The following is a 25,333-nucleotide window of genomic DNA, read 5'->3' as shown; positions in this document are numbered from 1 at the left end:
CTTAATACTCGAGGTCTTTCTATATTTGACAAGTATTCTAAAAACTTGTACAGAGAAAAAAATTCATTATCTAACTATTTGATTAAGTCAGAACTATCAAAACAAGGGGCCATAGGGGCCCACAGTCGTTCACCTGATCTTTGAATAAATGTATGGCATACTGAATAAAGAATGTTATAACAAATGAGTCAAGTATGAAATACATAAACAGATCAAGTGCCCCCATTTGAAAACAAATCTGAAAGAGGACCTTACAAGGATACTAAGGACAAGGATACTAAGGACACAGATACTAAGGACACGGATACTAAGGACAAGGATACTAAGGACACGGATACTAAGGACAAGGATACTAAAGACACGGATACTAAGGACACGGATACTAAGGACAAGGATACTAAGGACAAGGGACAAGGATACTAAGGACAAGGGACAAGGATACTAAGGACAAGGACAAGGATACTAAGGACAAGGCACAAGGATACTAAGGACAAGGATACTAAGGACAAGGCACAAGGATACTAAGGACACAGATACTAAGGACAAGGCACAAGGATACTAAGGACAAGGATACTAAGGTCAAGGATACTAAGGACAAGGATACTAAGGTCAAGGATACTAAGGACAAGGATACTAAGTTCAATAAAGATCTGCCACACAGTTCGAGGGAAATGGTTATTTCATGATATTCTTATTTTTAGCTCAAATGATCCTTTAAGGGGCCAAGTTCCCCCATTTAAAGAAATTTAACAGGAAACAGACAAAGTTTGATGGAGATCCATCAAGCACTTCATGAGAAGTTGTACTGTTTTCATTTCAAGTTTTACTATCAAATCAAAAATGCTAAAAATATAAAAACCATCTGATTTCTCAATATTTATTTCTTCAAGTTTATTATACATATTAACCCAAGTCACTGATAAAAACTTAACATCAGTTTTATCTGAAACAAAAGAAATATAAAGTGTATGTTTTGTACTTCATTGTAAGAACTAGATAAAACCCACTGGTCATAGTGCCACCACAAAAATATCACTGTATAGAATATAAATTAAAAAATCACAAAGAACTAACACTTTAAAGAACAATAGTCTCCTATATATATTCCTTTCTTTATCTGCCCCTAATACACGATCAGCTGTAAAAGGGTGTTTCATAAACACTGAAGACAGATAATTAAACATATAGACTCTCGGACAAGGGGTCACATTCAATTTTTGAGCCAAATATTTCTTTGTAAGTACCGGTATATAAAGGATTCTTTGTAACTCACATTATAGAAAATTCTTTCTTCTTTGGTTCCTGCAAGAACTACCTCAAATGTCCAACAATCAGTAAATAAGAGGCAGACAAGAAATCTGCAAGTTTCATTTTTTCTTGAAATCAACACAAAATCCACAACATAAAATCCACTGTAGAAAATTCCAAATCTTGCTAGAAATGGCACAAAATAATTTCATTAGACAAGTATGTAAACAATATCCCACAGATGATGTCCGGTATAAAATCTAATATGGGAATGGTGCCCTTTCCTGCTGAGCATGGCATATGGCGAAGTTGTCTGGATTACAGTTACTATTGCACTTGGATATCATACTTTGATGATTGGAAACAATCTGTGTAAACTGAAGTCAAACTCTGCCTGCACCTGAAAATACACAACAAAACTTTCTTGTATCAATCAAAAATTATCCGAAGAACTGATCTAGTCTAGAACCTCAAAACAAACAAGTTCATTATTTCTCAGAGGAAAGAATGACAGAGAGACAAAATATGCAGATTCTAATACATTAAAGAGCAATACATATAATGTGTGAATTGTGTAGCTTCAAACTGGATTTGCTGAAAAGAAACCCCCATTCTATATTAACAAACATAATCCATTTACAACATATTGGAATGATTTGAAGGAATTTGGCAACAGCTCACCAAACCATTTCTTTGATTTAACCATTCTGAAATACACTCCTGGACTTTTTTTCACTTAGTAGTTGCCATGACAACCACATCTCTTTGTAGATGACCTAGCTTTGAAGACACCTAAAAGAAAACCACGCAAGGAATCCTCTACAAACTGGTTGAGATGACCTTTGTGGTTTAGGTGGAAATGATTCTTAAAGAAAGTAAGGCAGTCAACTGATGGTTGACATGCAACAATTACCTCCCCTGGCATGAAGAATGAAAGACAAATATGGATCCTATGAGTAACTTATCAAAAGCATGTCTGAAGCTGTCCATTTTGATCTCAACATGCATCATGACAATTACAAAGAAGCAAGAATGATTTTATGATCATATAATTACTCAAGCAACAAATGAGCCGTGCCATGAGAAAACCAACATAGTGGGTTTGCTACCAGCATGGATCCAGACCAGCCTGCGCATCCGCGCAGTCTTGTCAGGATCCATGCTGTTTGCTAACAGTTTCTATAATTACAACAGGCTTTGTAAGCGAACAGCATTGATCCTACCCACACTGCGTGGATAGCTGCAGCTGTCTGAATCACATGTCATGGTACGTCAAAAGCACAATGTTGGTTTTCATCATTAGCAGCGATCATTAATATCTTACCTGAGAATCCTGTTTATGTCCTCCACTAAGTAACTTCATCATTACAAAATTTGTCTTTGCAATTCTGATCACTTTTTGAATCTGTAAAAATTTACAAATGTACAGGTAGAGTGATAAATATATGCCTCCCTAGCACAGCATAAAAAGTTTTACTGCCTTTTCCCCTTTAAGATATACAGCAATCCCAGAAACTTGATATATCTGCTTTATATAGCCCATTCTCAGAGATATCCGATGCCAATCTTCCACTTTATATATACTATATTTAGATATTTACTTCAAATGTAGACAATCCTCATCAAATATATCTATCTTTACTAAATATATAAATAAATTGTGTATGAAGAGCTATGTTCATACTTAAATGTCATGCATAACAATCAATTGTTTAAAAAACTTCCAGTTTTTTTAAACTGTGCTCAGCTACACATGTATACAGCATGTACTATTTTTAACTTAATGCATATTACTGTTAGTACACTTAATTTTTTTTTTATTTTACATTTATATAAACTGTATGTAGCATCTGTTCATATTTTCAAATATGAAATTTGGGTCTAGCATACCTTTAAATCCTTTATTCACTATCTATTTCACATGACAAACTTTCAAAATTGAACACAAACATTAGGAAAAAGAAACAAACCTCTTCTGATGGACTAGGAATTGTTTCATATAGTGTTTTGGCTTGATGGAAGAATTTACAACTAGTAGTGAACAGATCAGCTGCTGTAGGCATTGGTGAGTACCGTATCAAACTGGTCATCTCCTGGCAAATATGTAGTTAAATATTGTTACCTCAGATACCAAATACTGTGAAATCATTTAAATTCGCTGGCATGAAATGTCACGCAAACATGAAAAATGACTGTTTCGTGCAGGCTTTAATTCGCGCATTTTCAATTTTAGAAATGAAAAATTAAGATTAAGAAATAATATTAGTGGGGTCTTAAATTCGCGCATCAGTCCTAGCGCGAAATACGCGAAAATTCATCCTACGCGAATAAAAATGATTTCACAGTATTAAGCAAAATCATGTAAACATTGGAACAAAATATATAGCAACATAACGCTTTGCCAGGAACCAAATACAGTGGAGTCCGCTTATTTGCATACCCAATTTGTCAAAGCGAAATATGCGAATAACCGGGCTATTCGTTTATCCGAATATACGTATATGGCATCTGTTTCGGTATGCTTCGGCTGCTCTGGGAGCAATGGTTATTACTTTGAATCAATACGGCAACATTAATTGGAAAATGTGTGGAGTGATTAATCATGCCTGTGTAACTATGTTTTAAACAAATAAAGTTGTAAACGACAATATTTTTTATTACCACTGACTGGAATTTACCCGCGAATCGACAGATATCAAACGCCATGCGGTAATTTTCCATTCCACGAGCACGTGCGACCTATCGTAATGCCTAACTTAACAACGCCGTTACTTTTGGTTTATCGACACGTATACAAAAAATGCGCGTACACGCATTCATTTTTTTATTTTATCGCTTCAGATTTTCAACACCGATTGAGAAGTAATATAGTTTGAATTCTATAATGATTTAAAAACGTTTTAACAGAAATGTTGCAAATTCTATAAAAACGGTCGAATTTTCATAAAATTACTTGCAAAATTTCAACAGCTGCGATCCTAAATACTTATTACTTTCTAAAAGTAAATAGATGATACAAATTATGGGCATAAAATTCAGACTTTTGACCAGAAAGTACAAAAACAAATAGAAAAATCTTAAATAATGAAAGGCAGCGCAATTTAAAATATGAAGTAAAACGATTTTTGCACAGATTTCTGTTACGCGACCTCGTGTACGTACATAGAAAATGCGTGTTAAAAACAAAACAATAATGTTGTTGCGTATTTTTAATAACTTTTGACTGAATCTTGTACATATATTTTTTGACACGACACTTTATAATAAGATAATCTTTTCAAACCATTTTGTAATTTCTTGAGGGCAAATAGGTCACAGGGTAAGAATCCGCTATTATAGTTTGACACGTTTACCTGTCAGTTTATATGGGATATTGCACATTGCTTTAACAAATTAAAAAGAATTTGTTTGTTATTGATTGTTACAACACTAGATCTACTTCTCAGCACTTAAGAACCGAGGCGGTACGATCAAACAGTGATGTGCAACATGGCGCGAAAACATGACGTAATGCCACGAAAATCTCGGGGAAACTATACAGCTTTGATCTCCACTTCTAATGTCACGCACCAATTGTCACCTAGGCGACGTGAAACAGCTGATCGGCTAGAGTAATTCACAGTAAATTTTCGGCATCTTTTGATCATTTTTATCGCTGTTTGCGACCAAATTAGTGGACTTTTAGCCAAATGTTTTATGCAATTAAGCGGGACGGATTAAAAAATCAATGCAATTATGCGAAATACTTTAAAGGTAATTATATAGGGATCGATCCGTGCTTCAAGTATGTATGCGAATATCCGGGATATGCGATTAACCGATATGCAATTAAGTGGAACGTACTGTATACTGCAAATTAACATTACCACAGCAACCAGATGAACATCAAAACAAGAGCTGTTTATTAAACACATATACCTTTCACCATAACCTGTTGGAGGCAAATGTGTAGTGTAATTTTGTACACTGTGACTTTGATATTTGGCACAATGACAGGAAATAATGATAATCTTACCACAGGTTATCATCCTATGAAGTTTTAAGCACATAGGCCCGAGCATTCTCAAGATAATGATCAGCAACTATTTTCAGTCATGAGGGTATTGTGACCTTGACCTCTAACCTACTGGCCTGTAAAACAATAGGAGTATCTACTAACCATAGACAATTATCCTATGAAATTTGACAACTGTAGGCCAAAGAATTCGTAAGTTATTGAGCAGCTTTCATTCTCAAGGTTATGGTGACCTTGACCTTTGGCCTACAAACCCCCAAAACAATAAGGTCGTCTGATGACTACCGTCACTCATCCTATCATATTTGATTCTCAAAACAATGAGCCATTTACTGACCAAAGGCAATTGTCCTATGAAGTTTGAAGATGGTATGCTAAAACATTCTTTAGTTATTTAGCAAAAACTGTTTTGATTCTCAAGGTCACTGTGACATTGACTTTTGACATTTAGAGCCAAAAAAAGACTTTTTCTTTAAAAGTATTCCCTTTACACTTCTACATCAAACTGACTTACCTTAAACTGTGAATATGGAACCATTGGTGGAGTAGAAACACAAGCAAAAGGAGCAAATCTGTGACTGTATCTCACTTCCTCTTTATCATACTCAAAGTTTGGATGTTTTAATTTGTTTGCTAATTGTAATCCCATGACAGCCTGTCAAATTAATAGTATACAGTCAATATTACCAAACTGTCACATTTTATAAGTGTTACATTACAATGTAAGAATTGCACATACAGAGTTTGAACAGCATGCTTATTGGGGACAAAATAAAAGTACTTTTCAAGGACTACTTTTACTTTTACACAGAAAATTTTTCTTGAAAAAATATCTTGAAATCTTAGCTGAAAAACATTTATAACTATTTCAAAGAAGTTTTTCTCAATGTAAAATGTATATATAGTTTATGACCAATGTAGTATAAGAACACAACAACTAAGATGTCCACTGAGATGAAATTTGTTTTGTACAGAAAACAAACCATATCATATGACATACCTTATAATATCCTCCAAACATATTCTGTTGAGCCTGACAGATGTTTGCCTCTTTCTGTATGCCTTTAGATCGTCTCTTCTTCTTATTCTTTTTACCGCCTCGACCTTTACTGCTTACCATATCTGTAACATAGAATCATCTCTACGTTGATGGCTTACCATCTCTGTTATATAATATCACCTTTATGTTAACGGCTTGCCATTTCTTTAGCTTAAAATCCCTTTGTTTATTTTCGAGGGCTTAACATCAGTTTAATACTGATCCACCTTTACCACAAAAAGGTTTTATCTGATCTCTCTTTCAATATAAGACAATAACATTCATAGTACTATATATAATTTAAAAGTGTTTAAATTTGTAATTTACAAACTTAATGAGGTTTTATTTTCAAATAAGAGACAAAATAGAGCAATGAAATATTTCATCATACCAAAGTATATTCTTACACTTCGGGCATTTTGAATATAATCTACTTTATTTAGTATCAACTTTTCTATTAGTAAAGTAGGAAAATACCAATAAATTTCCAGAACAGGATGTCCCCCATACTGAATACAGATATATTCATCCATACAAATACTGATATATTTAGTACATACAAATATATTTACTACATACTATTATAAATATATATTTACCAATATAAGCTTCATGATCTGTGACAAATGAGTCAGCTCTCTGTATGGTTGAAAACAGCCAGGAATACAACAGTTCATACAAGTACCTACAATTAGATATAATATTCTCATAGATTAGTTTACTTTAAAGAAACTCAGCCTCCTTTTTTTTGTTGGAAAAATTGAAACAAAATGTCAAAATCACTTTGGAAATGAGGAGTTAAGTAAACATGCTACACTGGTCTTGACAAATATTGAATACCCGTTTCAACTTTTTTGGAAAATGTCTACTTTTGCCACCTACCAGATTTTTACCATATACCAACTTGGAGCCTTGGCTTCCCCCTGAGCCTACACGTGTTATTGAATCTACATTTTTGTAGTTCACATCTTTTAAATGTACATGGAATGTAGCCTTAAATATTTATACCATATCAGATTATAATGTGGAACATCCCTAAATAAGTTTTTCTAACAACTAGATTCTTGTTCATTTTTTCTTATACAGCAAAAACCCTCTATACATAGCAAACATTTAAAAACTTGATCTGAAAGATTGTCCAATTGAATTTGTTGCATTGCATAAAGTTGACATAACACTGATATGTGATCTTCAAAGTATCTTGTGTCTAAATTTGAATCAATTACTGCTATTACTAACATTCTATGTTTAAGCAAAATGTAATATGGTACATTCTAACAAAATCCGATTCATTTTCCTATTAAACAAAGATTGCAGAAAACAGTAAATTATTATACAACAAATCACTGTTCTGACTTCACAATTATTACGTCATGGCGTTAAATGGCATAGCGGCGCGCTGGAAAAGAGACCATTGAAAACGGGCAAATATTTAATGAATGTCGTCAAGGATGTACTTAAAAATCCTTGGTAACATGTTAGAATTGAAATAATATATCTCATTTAGTCATTTGCTCTTGAATAAATCATTGTTTGTCGTTCAGATGCGTATCATTATATCATGCGAGCTGCGCCCTCATGATATAATTCCTTCGAATCTGAACTCCAAACAATGATCTATTCAATGACACATTTTACACTTACCAATAGACATAATGATATTCATATGGTGCGTACAGTTCCAGCTCAAAGCCAGACAATGTGTAGTTGACCATGACTTGCAGAGTGTAATATAACACCCAGGTTCCAAAGCTAGATCCGTACTGACGGTTTGGATCAGTTTTCATCTGCACTTGATGTAGGTATCCATCAACTTTGTCTGCCTGAATATAGTGAACAAAACATCAACAAATTATATAACTTTGCAAACATGATGTATTTAAAACAAAATAATTTATCTGTAAAGTAAATGATACTTCTTTTTACTATACCAGAAACTATGTACTGATCTAATATTTATGATTTTAGTAATGTTGACAGTGTTAGGATTTTAGTGTTCTTGACAGAGTGTAGGTAAGCAAATTCAAAATCTGTGATTTCAGTCTGCTCTATTGACACAACTTTAAATCTTTACAATCCTTGCGTGTATCAGTGCTATACACTGGGCACATTAAAGAACCAGGCTGTCTATTCGCAACGAGCTAGGCTAAGTTAGCCGGACAAGCCTGTATCTGATTTCTGATCTCTCTGTCGTGGGGGCTTTGTCTCACTCTGTCCCTCTGGTCAGATCACTCTGTGTCTGTACTAGTAGAGGATGAAATATGCGCCCTGTGTGGCTGCATTTGAACTATGTAAAGCGCCTTTGATCGTGAAATTGATCATGAAAAGGGTGCCATATAAATCTGGTATAATAATAATAATAACTATATCTTTCCATAATATGCTGGTGCTAGATTTTCAGAAAATGAAACGGAATCCAATTTAATTACTTATTAAGCTTTTACTTAATATTAAACTGATCTATATCAAAACACTACAAATCAGACAAAACAGAAAAAAATCCTGGCATGCTCTCTTACCTCATCCTGTAGACTAGCCATCTCATCCAGCAGGTGTGCCCACTTATCTCTCTGTCGAGCACGATTATGTCCTGTGATCTGTAACACTGTACATATAGGTCGCACAGCACGCGTCATCAAAGCATCTACATACTGCTTTACTTCTGGATTGTTGTATATTGGTGCTCTATAAACATGCAGAAAAACCTCAAACAACTAAATTCATAGAGGTATTCCCATCACCCCTACAAACTAGCAGCAGTCAGAGATGGAATTCATGCAGCTTCTTTTGAATTTGATAAAATCATTTGCAAATCCTATACATTTTGACAGCAGAAATAGTTCATACTGCTTTTTCTTATTCACTTAAAACTCGAAGAATTCTAAATGGAAAGAACACTGTTCCAGACATTTGGATACATTACATCCAACACATTCAGTCACAATTTCTGACTGTATAAGAAAGATCCAAACTTTTAATCAGCAGTGCTGCAACTAAACATGATGTCATCTTATCCTCTTATATTCAATTAATGTTGCCTGTTAGTCAAAAAAGTTTAATTCTTTATGAATCAGGAGAACAATGGAAGACAAACTTACTTTGGGGCAAGAGCTGGAGGCATTACAAATGCTCGTACAGAATCTTTTAGAAAATCTGTCAAAGTATGTTTACCAAATACTCTTCTACTTGGAGGTAAAAATGTTAACTGAAACAATAAATCAACAATTAATAAATCAATGAACTAAAAAACAAACATTGGTGAAATCACCTGTAAAAACTTAACACTGAAATAAATCTGAATAACATCTGAAATAAATTTTGAACTAAATATCAATCTTTAGACTCTGCAAATTTACCTCAGTTTATCCATGCACTTCCAACTTATACAAACTGCTACTTAATATATTAACATTTATGTCAGATGTTGTGAATGTATAGCTGCTTTGGACTATTCGTAAAATGTGTAACCCAAAAGAGTCGAGGAGTCGTAAGCTAATTTGATACACACTCATAAAATTTGTGTAAAAATCCAGCAATACAATGTGTTCTGTGATATTTTGAAAAATTTACAAGTGTCTGACTGAATGCATAACTTTTTAATTTTTTAACTTTAAAATAGTATCTGGCTTTTATATGCCATTCAACAATGTGGGCAGATGTGTTTTAAGAGATGAGCCGTGCCATGGGAAAACCAACATAGTGGGTATGCGACCAGCATGGATCCAGACCAGCCTGCGCATCCGCGCAGTCTGGTCAGGATCCATCCTGTTCGCTAACAATTTCTCCAATTCCAATAGGCTTTAAAAGCAAACAGCATGGAGCCTGACCAGACTGCGGGGATGCGCAGGCTGGTCTGGATCCATGCTGGTCGCAAACCCACTATGTTGGTTTTCTCATGGCACGGCTCAGATATTGTAAAAAGCCAGTGCAGTTAAGCCTATATAAAAACATTATTATAACTGATATATGACATGTAATCTTATCAAGAGAATCACATTTTAATGGTCATCTCTCAACGTTGGGGTATGTGACAGGGTTATTCCTAATGATGAAATGCTAGGAAAGAATTAATAAATACCAATACCTTATACAATGTACTTAACATGTGAAATCTTCTAAGAAGTAAGAAAAGTGTATATTTTTTATGGGCTAATTTTTCCTAAATGTCTATGCAAAACTTTGCAGAATACAATTTCAGAAGAAAGTAACTACTTGATTATGGTACTTTACCTGTAATATGGATCTTGTTAACACACATGGTGAAAGTTTACTAAATTCCTTGAATACTTCCTGAAAAGAGAGCGAATTGATGATGGCTTATGGTTAAACTGAATCAATTCTGATAAAATGAACTAAATTAGGCTTTTACTGAATAATATACTCCAATATTAACACTTTCAGAGCCTGAGGTAGTATAACTTTCAATATTAACACTTTCAAAGGTTGTATAACTTTTTCTTTTTACTAACTTCTTATAATATGGATAGATAAGTCAAAGAGAAATCTTCATTTTTACTTTTATTAACTCTGCAAAATTTCTTTTTAAATCATTTACAAGTATATCCTCATAAACATTGAGAACAGTGTTAGAAGTTACAAAACACAGTTTGGAGACCAGTCTAAAAACTTCAGCATCTGATTGGCTGATTCTGAGCTCAGTTTTCAAACTGACCAATGGCAAGACTGCATTCTGAGAATGGTCTCCTGAGTTAGTTTTACAACAGAGACCTCTTAATATTTTGTTATTTGAGCTGCACCATGAGAAAACCAACATAGTGCATTTGTGACCAACTTGGATCCAGACCAGCCTGCACATCCGCGCAGTCTGGTCAGGATCCATTGCTGTTCACTAACCATTTCTCTAATTGCAATAGGCTTTGAAAACAGCATGGATCCTGACCAGACTGCGCGGATGCGAAGGCTGGTCTGGATCCATGCTGGTTACAAATGCGCTATGTTGGTTTTCTCATGGTTTCTCATTTATAGCAAAGTAAGACAAACTTTAAGTGATCTTACATAAACTTCCTGTATATTGTTGGCATTGAGTACAGCTGTTGTCATTTCCAGTCTGTTCAGCAAGGTTTCCATGTAGTCCAGTGACGAGTCTCGGCTGTGTATGACAGTGTATCTTGGGAATGTTGGGGGCAGCAATCTCTGGTTGATCAGAGGCTCAAACCCCATTATAGTTGGATAATCTGTAACAAAGGAAATAGTATAGTGTACTATACAATGAATTTTACTTTACAGTGGACTGGAATTTAGATCACAGGTATATGTTTAAAATGCTTTACTTTAGGGTTCTTTGACAAACTTTGCCTTATATTTAGGTAGACTGGAACAGTGAAATTTGGATTTTACTACTAGGAAGGTGTAATTGTATAGCTGCTTCAATAATATACATATGTACTACTGTTCTGCTTGTTTATCAATGACAAACACACACTTTGTCAACAAAAAAGTGTATGATGTAAAAGGAATTAATTGAATAAAAACAGGATATACATAGTTTTTGTAAATTCATAGTTAATAGAAATTTAAGAACCATGTACTATTTGCATATTAATATTAAGAAGCATGTGCATTTCACAAAATACATGTAGCTCTAATAAACAAGCATATTCTGCAGATATCTCACCATTTTTGGTAACCTCCCTCTCCTCTGGTTGTATTCCAAGTGAAACAGATGTTTTCATTGGTTTAATCAACTCTAACACCTGACCAATCAGCTTCTGTGCTTGTGGAACACCTTCACACTGCAAAAAAATATACATAAAACGCTATTAAACAGCCTCTTTCTAACATAATGCTAGGAACTACTCTTTATCTCATTTCATACACATTTCTGGCATTTCTATTGATTGAGAATTACTACCACCCTTAAAGGTGATATTCTATCCCAAGATATGATCCACCACACAAAGTACTAAGAAAATATATTGTTAACTTTTACACAAACAACCTGGCAATCCAAATATTGACTTGAATATTTTTTGATTCATATTCTAAATTTTATTTATCAAAACTAAATCAAAACCACACAAGTTAGTGAAAGGACACTGATGGCTTTTGAAACTAAAACTGAAATGAAGTCAAGGGTCATAACTCTTAAAATACTGGTCTGAACAGTGAGGTTATCAATTTTAACCATCACCTACCTTATCTTTGCTGAATGCTATCAGCACTGAAAGTAACAATTTGTAAAACTTTATTCTCGTACACACTGCTACACACAGCTCATACTGAAACAAGAATACAACAAGGTCATGTACATTTCTTTAAGATTACCTGACATTCACATAAAGGGAAAAGAATGTGGTATAACTATCAAATGACTATTTCCTTAAAAAGTATAGAAGTTTGTATGTTTATTGTTTTGTTTTATTGCTAAACTGTCCTCTGAATACCAGTATTATTTATGAATATAAATGAATATAAAACAACACACACGTTTTCTCTTCAAATCAATATGAAGGACAAGTAGCAGCAGAAAGTTTTCAGCTCTTAAGCAACATAAAAATTTCCTAAACAAAAAGTATGTCTTAACTAACATGTGCACTGCAATATTACTGCTTATAAACTTAGAAACAATGATGATGAATAAGGTGTAGCTTCTTATGGTTTTAACCAGTTAGAAATTACTAAACAGATAAAAATACGAGGAGATAAAAATTTGCTCATACCTCTGATTCCTTCTCACTGTCTCCAGCCTCGCCCTGCATTAAGCCTTTAATATGCTGAAATAGACACAAAATTATTTTTACCTTACCATGACCTCTGTTTCCTTAGTATCTCAGAGCCAATAGTAAAGCATATAATGCCATCTTTCCTTTTTTTTTCAAGTGTTTCACTGAATCAACTAACATCATCAGTGGTCAAATGACAGCACAATTGATTTGAGACATAGTTTAGTGAAAATTTAAGTTATGTGACCTGCTCTGTGACGTCATTTTCTTAATGCAAAATATTGTGTGGAATTTGAAACAGAATAGGTAAGAATAATATGAGCCGTGCCATGAGAAAACCAACATAGTGGGTTTGCAACCAGCATGGATCCAGACCAGCCTGCGCATCCCCGAAGTCTGGTCAGGATCCATGCTGTTCGCTTTTAAAGCCTACTGGAATTGGAGAAACTGTTAGCGAACAGCATGGATCCTGACCAGACTGCGCGGATGCGCAGACTGGTCTGGATCCATGCTGGTCGCAAACCCACTATGTTGGTTTTTTCTCATGGCACGGCTCATATGTCAATTACCCTGATATTTCTGTTGAGATCATCTTCTACTTCCTTCATCATACCAATAGCTCTGAGATCTGTAACCTCGCAACCCATCTTAAACCCATACGTCAGGGGCTGGAAGTCTTCCTGTAAACATAGCAAAACAAAACTAACATTTACATCTTAAACCTTTATGCAAGGGGCTGGAAGTCTTCCTTCAAAACATCAAAAACCAAACTCATAGTATTGACACCTTAAGCCTGTATGTCAGGGGCTAAACTTCTTCCTTAGAAACATGGCATACAATACTAAAACTAGACTGGTTTGTATATTGCTTTAAACATTTCAGCAATTAATGAATTCTAATGCTTTAGTAGCATTGGTTCTTTCAGTATGTCAAATGACTGGGAAGAAATGTGCGAAGTTTCAATGTAATATACAGAGTTGTTTCTGAGATACAAGAGTTATTCAGTAGATTTGATGTCAGGGAAGTATTGCTTGAAGTAACAGTCCAATATATGTTACTCCTGAGATACAGCTTGACAGTTTGTTGTATGCTAAACTTTAACCAAATTTACTATGATGTAAAAGGGCTATAACTTCTACAGAAGTTAAGAAAGAGTTATCCCACTTGGTTATTTCAGTTAATTTGATGACTAGGAAGCCTTGTATGAAGATTCAATCCAATATATGTAATGGTTACCAAGATATGATCTTGCACACACAACTTAACAAAGCTGTGACGCAGATGATGACAGTGACGCCCAGGTGAATATAACAGCTTTCTCTATTCTTCAAATAGTCAAGCTAAAAAGATGAGTGTCATTTCTCCTCAATATATATTACATAGAAATGAAAATTCAATCTGACAAAATTTTGAATATGTTTCAATTATAAGATTAAAACAAATAGCTAATACAATCAAATTATACATGAATATTATAAAGACACAAACCTCTTCAAAGACTCCGGCCCTGTTTATTCTGTCTCGGATTAAATCAACAATTTTGAGCATACATATGGAGAAAGCTTTGAGACATCTGTCCTCTATCAGTGATGGGTCGTGAAAGTATAGGTTGGTGAATACCGTCTGTGCCAGGGAATGACCTTCAAGCCAAGTTACCTGTAAACATTCAATAATGAAATCACAATAATAAAATAAACATTCCATGTCAATTTATAGCCACTCAGTAAAAAAGTTAGTCAGTAAAAAATGATGTCTAACTTTCAATTATCAGTTCAAAATTATTATCAATTCACTACAAATAACTATTTCAAATCTTTAAAGAAAAAAAGATGTGTGTCCATAGAACTTACTGTCTCCCCGGATGTCAATTCCCGGAAAGCCAAACCCCCAGATGACAATCTTATAACATTTCATGAATATAGCTCAAATCTGAGATACTTGCAGCACAAACTTATGGGCTCTTAATGCATACTTTTGACTGTCAAGATCCTCTGGTCTGGCAGAGAGAAATCCCAAACAAAATCCCAGACACAAAACTTCACATGCTGAAGTACAATTATATGGCATCTGATGACACTAGATCAAATACTTTTTGAACTACACAACACATTTTTGGATAAGAGACTTCAGATGGACTGGCAGACATACAGACAATGGCAAATCTAAATGGTCCCAAAGATTGGCTGAGATGGGGCACAAAAATTAGCTGATTACACAACCTGACTGACAAAGTGGTTATTTCTACCGTCAAGATAAATGAACTTGCTAGATAAAACTTACCATACAGGCCAGAGAAGCATCCATTACACCAATCAACTCTGAATATAAAACTTACCATGCAGGCCAGAGAAGCATCCATCACACCAATCAGCTCTGAACATAAAACTTACCATACAGGCCAGAGAAGCATCCATTACACCAATCAGCTCTGAATATAAAACTTACCGTGCAGGCCAGAGAAGCATCCATCACACCAATCAGCTCTGAACATAAAACTTACCATACAGGCCAGAGAAGCATCCATTACACCAAACAGCTCTGAATATAAAACTTACCATGCAGGCCAGAGAAGCATCCATTAAACCAATCAGTTCTAATATAAAACTTACCATGCAGGCCAGAGAAGCATCCATTACACCTATCAGTTCTGAATATAAAACTTACCATGCAGGCCAGAGAAGCATCCATTACACCAATCAGCTCTGAATATAAAACTTACCATGCAGGCCAGAGAAGCATCCATTACACCAATCAGCTCTGAATATAAAACTTACCATGCAGGCCAGAGAAGCATCCATTACACCAATCAGCTCTGAATATAAAACTTACCATGCAAGCCAGAGAAGCATCCATTACACCAATCAGCTCTGAATATAAACCTTACCATGCAAGCCAGAAAAGCATCCATTACACCAATCAGCTCTGAATATAAAACTTACCATGCAGGCTAGAGAAGCATCCATTACACCAATCAGCTCTAAATATAAAACTTACCATGCAGGCCAGAGAAGCATCCATTACACCAATCAGTTCTGAATATAAAACTTACCATGCAGGCCAGAGAAGCATCCATTATACCAATCAGTTCTGAATATAAAACTTACCATGCAGGCCAGAGAAGCAACCATTACACCAATCAGCTCTGAATATAAACTTTACCATACAGGCCAGAGAAGCATCCATTACACCAATCAGTTCTAAATATAAAACTTACCATGTAGGCCAGAGAAGCATCCATTACACCAATCAACTCTGAATATTAAACTTACCATACAGGCCAGAGAAGCATCCATTACACCAATCAGTTCTGAATATAAAACTTACCATACAGGCCAGAGAAGCATCCATTATGCCAATCAGTTCTGAATATAAAACTTACCATGCAGGCCAGAGAAGCATCCATTATACCAATCAGTTCTGAATATAAAACTTACCATGCAGGCCAGAGAAGCATCCATTACACCAATCAGCTCTGAATATAAAACTTACCATACAGACCAGAGAAGCATCCATTACACCAATCAGTTCTGAATATAAAACTTACCATGCAGGCCAGAGAAGCATCCATTATACCAATCAGCTCTGAATATAAAACTTACCATGCAGGCCAGAGAAGCATCCATTACACCAATCAGCTCTGAATATAAAAACTAACCATGCAGGCCAGAGAAGCATCCATTACACCAATCAGCTCTGAATATAAACTTACCATGCAGGCCAAGAGAAGCATCATTACACCAATCAGCTCTGAATATAAAACTTACCATGCAGGCCAGAGAAGCATCCATTACACCAATCAGCTCTGAATATAAAACTTACCATACAGGCCAGAGAAGCATCCATTACACCAATCAGTTCTAAATATAAAACTTACCATGCAGGCCAGAGAAGCATCCATTACACCAATCAGCTCTGAATATAAAACTTACCATGCAGGCCAGAGAAGCATCCATTACACCAATCAGCTCTGAATATAAAACTTACCATACAGGCCAGAGAAGCATCCATTACACCAATCAGCTCTGAATATAAAACTTACCATACAGACCAGAGAAGCATCCATTATACCAATCAGTTCTGAATATAAAACTTACCATGCAAGCCAGAGAAGCATCCATTACACCAATCAGCTCTGAATATAAAACTTACCATACAGGCCAGAGAAGCATCCATTATACCAATCAGTTCTGAATATAAAACTTACCATGCAGGCCAGAGAAGCATCCATTATACCAATCAGCTCTGAATGTTGTAAACTGTTCAGCTTTACAGTACCTGCCTATAACAGAAGCAATCGCATCAATATCAGTGCTACTGATATATAACAGCTATCATGTTTTTCAACAAATCAAGGACTTTGAAAGAGAGTCACCAAAGGAACATTGCTGTCAAATTATTTTCAAATCGGCCTATCTATTTCAGAAGAGAAGATTTTCAGTGTGTTCGATACAGTCATATACAGAAAACTAGTCTCATCCCTGGTGGCCATGTTTTTTAATGAAACACAATGATTTGACAGACTTTGATAATAGATCACCCAAGGAACACTGCTGTCAAACTACTTTGAAATCGGGCGGGCAGTTTCAGAGAAGATTTTCACAAATTTCCATATAGCCGTATAAAGAAAACTAGTTCAGTATCCTGGTGGTCATGCTTTTTAACAAAACAGAATGATATGTAAGATTTAGCTGAGGGTCACACAAGCAACATTGCTGTAAAATCATTTTTAAGTAAGACTAATCAGTTTCAGAGAAGAAAAATAATACAGTTTTCAATACAGCCATATAGGGAAAACTAGTCCCCATACACACACCCAGCAGACTTCTGTTATTTTCTTAAACAAACAAAACAAAACAAAACAAAAGAATTTGAAGGAATTTGGTAGGTCACCCAAGGAACATTTCTGTGAAATTGTTTCAAAGTTGGACCAGCTGGTCCGAGGAGAAGATTAAGTTTTCCCTTTTGTTTGACATGCAAACAGAACTCTGCTTGGAGGGTCTCTGATTTGGAGGAATCTTAAAGGAGACCAACATTTCTGTGAACTTTGGTTGAATTTGCATTAGGAAAAGATGACCTTCAAAGATATTGCAGACAAGAAGACAGATGCATGATGGACAGCCAACATTCCTAAAAGTTCAACATGAGCACTTTGTGCTCGGATAAGCTAGCAAGAGCTGTCCGTATGACAGAATGCATGACTTTTCTCAGCGCTTGACTCTGAATTAGAGCTTTGCCAGTAAAAACTTAATAAAAGTTTAACCAAAACATTCTATGTTTAAAGGGGCATAACTCTGTCAAAATTCAAACCAGAGTTATGGGGATTTCTTATTCTGGTGTACACTTTAATATTTAGTAACAGAGATATTTGACTTCATCAAAAACTTTAACCAACGGCGACGCCAACACTGGGGCGAGTGCAAAAGCTCTACTTTTTCTTTGAAAAGTTGAGCTAAAAAGAGGTATAACTCTTTCATAACATTTCTCTACCATTACTTATCTTTATCCAGGCTTATCTCTATCATAACTTACTTATATCACTACCTGTCTATTTCTATAAAAGCCTATTTCTATAATACGCTATTTCTTTCAAGGCCTATCTCTGTCATGACGTATTTCTATCATGGCCTGTCTCTATCATCAACAGCATATGTGCATGTGTAGATACCTGTACAGATTGCTGTAAGTTTCTGACTTCTCTCTTGATCTGGTTACACATCATTCCTGCATCCATCTTCACATCCATCATTTCAATAGCTGACATTGCTTCAAACAATCCAAATCTGTAAGATTAACATTCTAATTGGTTAACACACCACAAAGTCAGAAATCCGCTCTTCAAAGCAACAGTGCCAGACTGTCACAATATATGCCATTCACAGCAAATGACTAGAACACAATAAGCTCAATTTCAACTTATTCAAGCAGCTCAACTCCAGCTTGAAAAAAAATTATATGGCCGGTTTTCAAACTTGGCCAAGAGAATATGTCCATTAACTTCTAACTACCGGATAAGAAATGCTTAATGATTGGGATTGGGATTGATGATTGGGATAACCTGGCTGGTTATCAAACTTGTCTGAGATATTATGCCACTTAACATTGTCACCCAGTCTGGCAAGTGATTCTGCCTTTGCGGACCAAGCTCAGCCTGCATGTCCGTATGGGCTGATCATGGTCAGCACTATTTGCTATTCAGTCCATACATTTTCAAAAAACACCCCTTCAAATAACAAGGCAGTCTGAAAGACAGCTAAATCCCCCGCCACTGCTATGGATAGTGGAAGGGTAAACCTTTGATTTTAGCTGTGACCTTGACCTTGAACTGACATGGCTGACTCATGAATTCTGCACAACGTCTTGATGAGGAGATCATTTGACCCAAGTTTCATGAAAATCCTTCAAGGGGTTTAGGAGATACAGAGCTGAAACCTTTGACCTTCAGTTGTGACCTTGACCTTGAGTTGACATGGCTGACTCATGAGTTCTTGATGAGGTGATCATTTGACCCAAGTTTGATGAAAATCCTTCAAGGGGTTTAGGAGATACAGAGTGGACACAAAATGGAAGGCTCAAACCTTCGGCCCTTAGTTGTGACCTTGACCTTGAGCTGGCATGGTTGACTCATAATTTCTGCACATTGTTTTGATGACGTAATCATTTTACCCAAGTTTTATAAAATTCCTTCAAGGGGTTTAGGAGATATAGAACGGACACGAAATGGAAGGCTCAAACCTTTGACCTTCAGTTGTGACCTTGGCCTTGAGCCGACATGGCTGACTCATTAAGTTTTGCACATCGCCTTGATGAGGTGATCGTTTGACACAAGTTTGATGAAAATCCTTCAAGGAGTTTAGGAGATATAGAGCGGACACAAAATGGAAGGCTCAAACCTTTGACCCTAAGTTGTGACCTTGACCTTGAGCCGGCATGACTGACTCATGGGTTCTGCACATCGTCTTGATGAGGTGATCATTTGACCCAAGTTTGATAAAATTCCTTCAAGGGGTTTAGGAGATATAGAGCGGACACAAAATGGAAGGCTCAAACCTTTGACCTTGAGCTGTGACCTTGACCTTGAGCCGACAAGGCTGATCCATGGGTTCTGCACATGGTCTTGATGTGGTGATTATTTGACCCAACTTTCATGAAAATCCTTCACGGAGTTTAGAAGATATAAAGCGGACACAAAATGGAAGGCTCAAAACCTTTGACCCTAAGTTGTGACCTTGACCTTGAGCCGGCATGGCTGACTCATGGGTTCTGCACATCGTCTTGATGAGGTGATCATTTGACACAAGTTTGATAAAATTCCTTCAAGGGGTTTAGGAGTTATAGAGCGGACACAAAATGGAAGGCTCAAACCTTTGACCTTGAGTTGTGACCTTGACCTTGAGCCGACAAGGCTGACCCATGGGTTCTGCACATGGTCTTGATGAGGTGATCATTTGACCCAAGTTTCATGAAAATCCTTCAAGGAGTTTAGATGATATAAAGCGGACACAAAATAGAAGGCTCAAAACCTTTGACCCTAAGTTGTGACCTTGACCTTGAGCCGGCATGGCTGACTCATGGGTTCTGCACATAGTCTTGATGAGGTGATCATTTGACCCAAGTTTCATGAAAATCCTTCAAGGGGTTTAGGAGATATGGACCGGACACAATTTTGTTACGGACGGAAGGACGGACGGACGCTGACCATTCCTATAATCCCTCCGCCATGGCGGGGGATTAATAAATGGTATTGCCCAGCCTAAATTATGGCCAAGTCCATTTTAGAAATTTTGCAGGCTAAAGGTTAAAAAACATAATACATACGATGAGTCATGCAACAGTTCCCCTAGTTCAAGCTGATCACATGCTTCAATAAAGGGATCAGTGACGCACTGCCAGTTGTACGTAGGACCCTCATGTTCCGCCTGTTCCATTTCTCTGAAAACATTTCAAAGAGCGTAAAAACAAAAAGTCAATGAGGCAAAATAAGGAAAAGTAGGAATTTGCATCTCTTATACACTAAAATGACACTTTGATTGATAACTTGGTGATCAAGATTTGTACCTTGAACCAAAGGTGGAAAACATGTTTTAGGTAACTAACTAACCTTTTACTGTTGAATTCACACATAACCTGTTACTGGGAAAGCATTTAATAAACCAAAGATTTTTTTTCAAATTTTGGGGATGGAACCATTTCCAGTAAAATGGGGAAAAAGTGTCCTAAATATTTTTGTTGTCAACAGAATATTGGGAATTTTTTACCTTGTTTTGGAAAAACAAACTTTTTCAGTTGAGGGACAGACCCAGTTTACTGGAGTTAGTTTATGAAGGGAAAACAATCTCTTTACTGTAAACATCATAATTATACACCATATATTGTCTGTGTCTGTCAAAAGTACACACCAACAAATTTCAAAAAGTTTTTTTCAATGGTGAAAGAGAAAACACGATAATAATTTTGTATTTCTGAACATACACTAGCATCAATCTGATGACCATCGTAATATTAGGTTGGTTAGCCCTAAAGATGTTCAAGCCTCACTCGGGAAGTTGAATTCCTCATGCGAGGAAGCCATCCAGCTGGCATACGGAACGTCTAGAATCATCGCGGAAGGTTCACCACAGAAAAGGTCCTTCTTATGTTATACGTGGAGGAGCGATTTTGACCTGTGCAAAATCATCACAATATCGTGACTTGCGTACAATAAGTTGGACTAGGAGAAAATCTGCTAATTAATGTGAATCGTTTTCTATCTATCTGTCTATCTATATATACTGCATCACGCCTCTTTTCGAGTGTTACGTGCAGCTGCGCGCCTGTACAAGAAGTTTAAAAGTAGAATGGACAGGAGAATAAAAGTAATATACGATGTGTATTTGCAAGCATGAAATACAGTTGATAGTGTTAAAAAACAAGAAGGATTTACAGACAAAAGCAGTTTAAAAACAGGTCTATCATGTTAAGCATTGTGTGCAAGTTTGGTCACACCCTGCTTAAATTGGTTCAGGGTGGGGGCTTTCACAAGTTGTGCTGGAAGGGAATTCCAAAGCACTATGGTGGCTGGAAGAAAATAGTACTTATATTAATTACAGGGAGTGAGAATCTGGGTATAGGAGTGCCAGTGGGGATGCATATGTCTTGTTAGACAGGATGCGGGGGCTGACATAAGGAGGAAGTGGTACAGCAACCAAACCATTTACTATTTTATAGAACATAAGGAGGTGTGATTCAGATCTCCTATTTTCAAAGTACCCCATCCCAGCTGATATAGCATATTTGTGACACTGCTGTAAGGGGAGTAGTCATAGTCATGATTAACCCATCGCGCTGCCCTCCGCTGAATCATTTCGACCTGGTGCATGTTATGTTGGGTATATGGGCTCCAGACACAGCCAACATATTTCAGCTGTGGCCTGACTAGAGCTTTATAAGCTAATTCCCTAACTTTTGGGTTTTTGCATGGGATATTTCGCTTGATGAAGTTAAGTGTTTGGGTAACTTTGGATGTGACTAAATTGATATGTTTATTCCAGTTAAGATCTGAGGATATAGTGACCCCAAGATATTTTGCATCAGGAATTGTTTCCAAGACTTGGCCATGGAGTATATACTTTGATCTGAAAGGTTTTTTGACCTTGTTATGTTCATAACTGTGCACTTTGAAGGATTAAACTCCGTGTCCCACTTACATTCCCATAACTGTAATCTATTCAAGTCTTGCTGGAGGATGTTTTCTTGGGCAGAACTATTTACAGTTAAATAGACAGCAGTGTCATCGGCGAATAATCAGACCTGTGAAATCAGAAGAGGGCCTAGGACGGAGCCCTGTGAGACTCTGGACGTTACTGGAATTTCATCTGATGCTTCACCATTCACAAGGACGGATTGGCGCCTGCCAATCAAGAAAGACTTGACCCATAGCAACGTGGTGCCCTGAACACCATTTTGATGAAGTTTGAACAGAAATTTCAGATGGTTAACCTTGTTGAATGTTTTTGAGAAGTCCAGAAGGATTAAGTCTGTCTGGTGGCCTTGAATTGTTTGGGTGGGACACCTTATGTACCAGTCATTTTATGTACCAGACACTTTATGTACCACTTTGACACTTAGTGTACCACCTATATATTATATAGTTATTGTATCTCATAGTGTAGCACTGTGAATATGTGATAATTACCTGTGAAAACAACTTTGATTTAATCAGCTAAGTCCATAGAATGTTGTTAACTTTTACTTTATTAGTTATGAAAATTAACTTTAAATTTAGTAAAAGGCAGTGGCTAGAGAACCGGAATCAGTTCCCTAGACTGCGAACTTATATTCGTCCGGAACCGGTTCTCGAGCATAGGCTAGAGAACCGGAATTTTATTTCTATGCATAATGCTGCCGAAATCCACTTTGTTTCTTGGTAAGTGTCATGCATATTATTATATTAATTAATTTTACCATGCCCTTGCATTTATCTGCGTTTACTGTCTCCAAAAGTGTACTCGCCGCATATATACCGTGTCTGCCATATTGGAATGATATAAACTAGTACGAATGAATGTGTGAAAACTACTTTGCAGTTTTTAAATATTATTAAATTTTGCTTTAAACTTGTACTTGCGTCATTACATGTTTATAGATGAACAAATTAATTTCTTTAAGGAAGTGTCTAGGGGTACACTGTTACACTGAATACACTGTTCCGTGCCGATGAGTTTGTTGTCAAACTGTCAATAACAGCTAGATTAATGAATGAATCTATTCCTTAAATAAATTCTATTTGAAATTCAGCAAAAATAAATAAATAAATGAGATATGATAATATGCACCAGTTTATGTTGTTATTTAACAAGGTATAATGACAATCGACACAGAACTGATTGTTAAGTAATCTATTAAGCGACATTAAGTAAAAGAAACCGTTTGTGAAAACGTTCCATGTATCTCGTAAGGGCTATCAATGTGTGAAAAACATAAATACACTAAGGAAGTTTTTAATTGCCCTTAAAACGTCATACAGATTCTTTGATCACTTTCAATACTGGTTTGTAACACCTCGGCATTTCACGTTCAGAGATATGTAATCAATACTAATTAACAGAAATTACTTAATTTGTTTTAATCGTTTCTTTTATTGTCTTATACCTTTTAAGTTTAAATTTAGAGTTTATTTCGGCTCCAGTGCCGACGATTTCGCATTCATTCGTACTAGTTTATTTTATCATTCCAATATGGCGGACAGTATGCGGCGAGTACACTTCTGGAGACACAATAAACACAAATAAATAAAAGGACATAGCTTGCTGAAATAGTAAAATTAATTAACTTATTAAGAGAAGAACATGCACATGATACTTACCAAAAGAAACAAAGTGAATTTCGACAGTTTTATGCAAAGAAATAAAATTCTGGTTCCCTAGCCTATGCTAGGATTGCTTTTGACGCCCTTCTTAAATAGCGTTTTACTCACACATGTATCATTAATTGCACATGATTTGTGTTTGAAAGTTAGTATGAGCTATGAATGAGCTTTTACCGGCTGTAAACTAAATCAATAAATTGATACATGCATACTAACTAACTAAGCAGCAGCATACCCAATAATTTAATTTCAAACTTCGCGAAAACTAGTGACAATCTATCTTTTATCACGATTCAGGTAACACTATATTTCAAACTTCTATTTCTAATAGGAACCATTCGTTTGACTATTTTCCATCCTACAACAAAAAATAATAATCCACATGATTAGGCTAAAAAAGAATTATTTGTTGTGACACTTTTTTATGGATTACCTGCCCTTGATCTCGCTGCTAAACTCCGTGACAACGGTATATTCCGATTAAAATGGAAAGTCATTATCCAGCTAGTAATAAACTGCTCGTTTGCTTTTTTCACCATGAATTTCATGGCCAAAATATTGTTTGCTTTCGGTTTGATTTCTAACATCACTGACCATTAGATGTTTAAAGCATAATTAAAAGTGCAGTTTTGCTACTTTTTGTTAAAAAGTTGGAGAAAAAAATCTCCAAGGCCATAAAAACAGTTATGGTCGGGCCAAAAAATTTAGGATAGATCGGGTTACCGAACAAAAAAAAATCGCTAGACATAATTATATAGTCAATATCTACGGAATATTCTTTGTAATGCCAAAATAAAAAAAAAGTGAAAATAGAGGAACCAGTTCATTCAAGCAAGTCATTGCACGGTCTTGATGCAAGTTTGAAGTTTATTTGAAACATTGTCGATTCCGCTTCTTAAACAAAAAGAATACTGGTATGGTATAATACGGGATTCGAACCCACAACCTTCGGGTTGGGCGGTCGACATTTTAACCATTTAACTACCGGTCGCCTTCATTTATAC

The 25,333-nt window shown here is 36.0% G+C and overlaps 1 protein-coding gene across 6 annotated transcripts; it reads right to left on the bottom strand.

The window, feature by feature from the left end:
* Nucleotides 1–863: 863 nt before the first annotated feature.
* LOC123566366 (N-alpha-acetyltransferase 35, NatC auxiliary subunit-like) lies at nt 864–24,796 on the bottom strand. 6 transcript variants are annotated; one of them, XM_053549954.1, is made up of 20 exons: nt 24,763–24,796; nt 20,801–20,914; nt 18,651–18,765; nt 17,190–17,264; nt 14,474–14,641; nt 13,555–13,665; nt 12,983–13,036; nt 12,458–12,541; nt 11,938–12,055; nt 11,319–11,497; nt 10,533–10,592; nt 9,401–9,507; nt 8,822–8,987; nt 7,947–8,125; nt 6,902–6,987; nt 6,264–6,385; nt 5,778–5,918; nt 3,219–3,341; nt 2,573–2,653; nt 864–1,648 (listed from the first exon to the last, which is right to left on the bottom strand). In XM_053549954.1, the coding sequence occupies exons 2-20, from the start codon at nt 20,908–20,910 to the stop codon at nt 1,592–1,594; spliced, it is 2,136 nt and encodes a 711-aa protein (XP_053405929.1). In that variant the 5' UTR covers nt 20,911–20,914; nt 24,763–24,796; the 3' UTR covers nt 864–1,591. The 6 variants fall into 6 exon arrangements, with proteins under 6 accessions (XP_053405929.1, XP_053405930.1, XP_053405927.1 ...); XM_053549955.1 differs by lacking the exon at nt 24,763–24,796 and adding an exon at nt 24,565–24,732; XM_053549952.1 differs by lacking the exon at nt 24,763–24,796 and adding an exon at nt 21,455–21,492.
* Nucleotides 24,797–25,333: the final 537 nt, after the last annotated feature.

Source organism: Mercenaria mercenaria, chromosome 8 (assembly GCF_021730395.1).
Source record: "Mercenaria mercenaria strain notata chromosome 8, MADL_Memer_1, whole genome shotgun sequence".
Taxonomy (NCBI): Eukaryota; Metazoa; Mollusca; class Bivalvia; order Venerida; family Veneridae; genus Mercenaria; species Mercenaria mercenaria.
The sequence above is the reverse complement of the archived record's forward strand: the minus strand, read 5'-3'. Positions and strand labels throughout refer to the sequence as shown.

Coding starts and splice junctions, on each gene's coding strand:
- LOC123566366 (XM_053549952.1), bottom strand. CDS start 21,477: ATGGTCATCAGATTGATGCTAGT. Junction 13,037..13,554: donor ATCTCAACAGAAATATCAGG/GTAATTGACATA, acceptor TGTCTATTTCAG/CATATTAAAGGCTTAATGCA. Junction 12,056..12,457: donor TAGCATTCAGCAAAGATAAG/GTAGGTGATGGT, acceptor ATTTTTTTGCAG/TGTGAAGGTGTTCCACAAGC.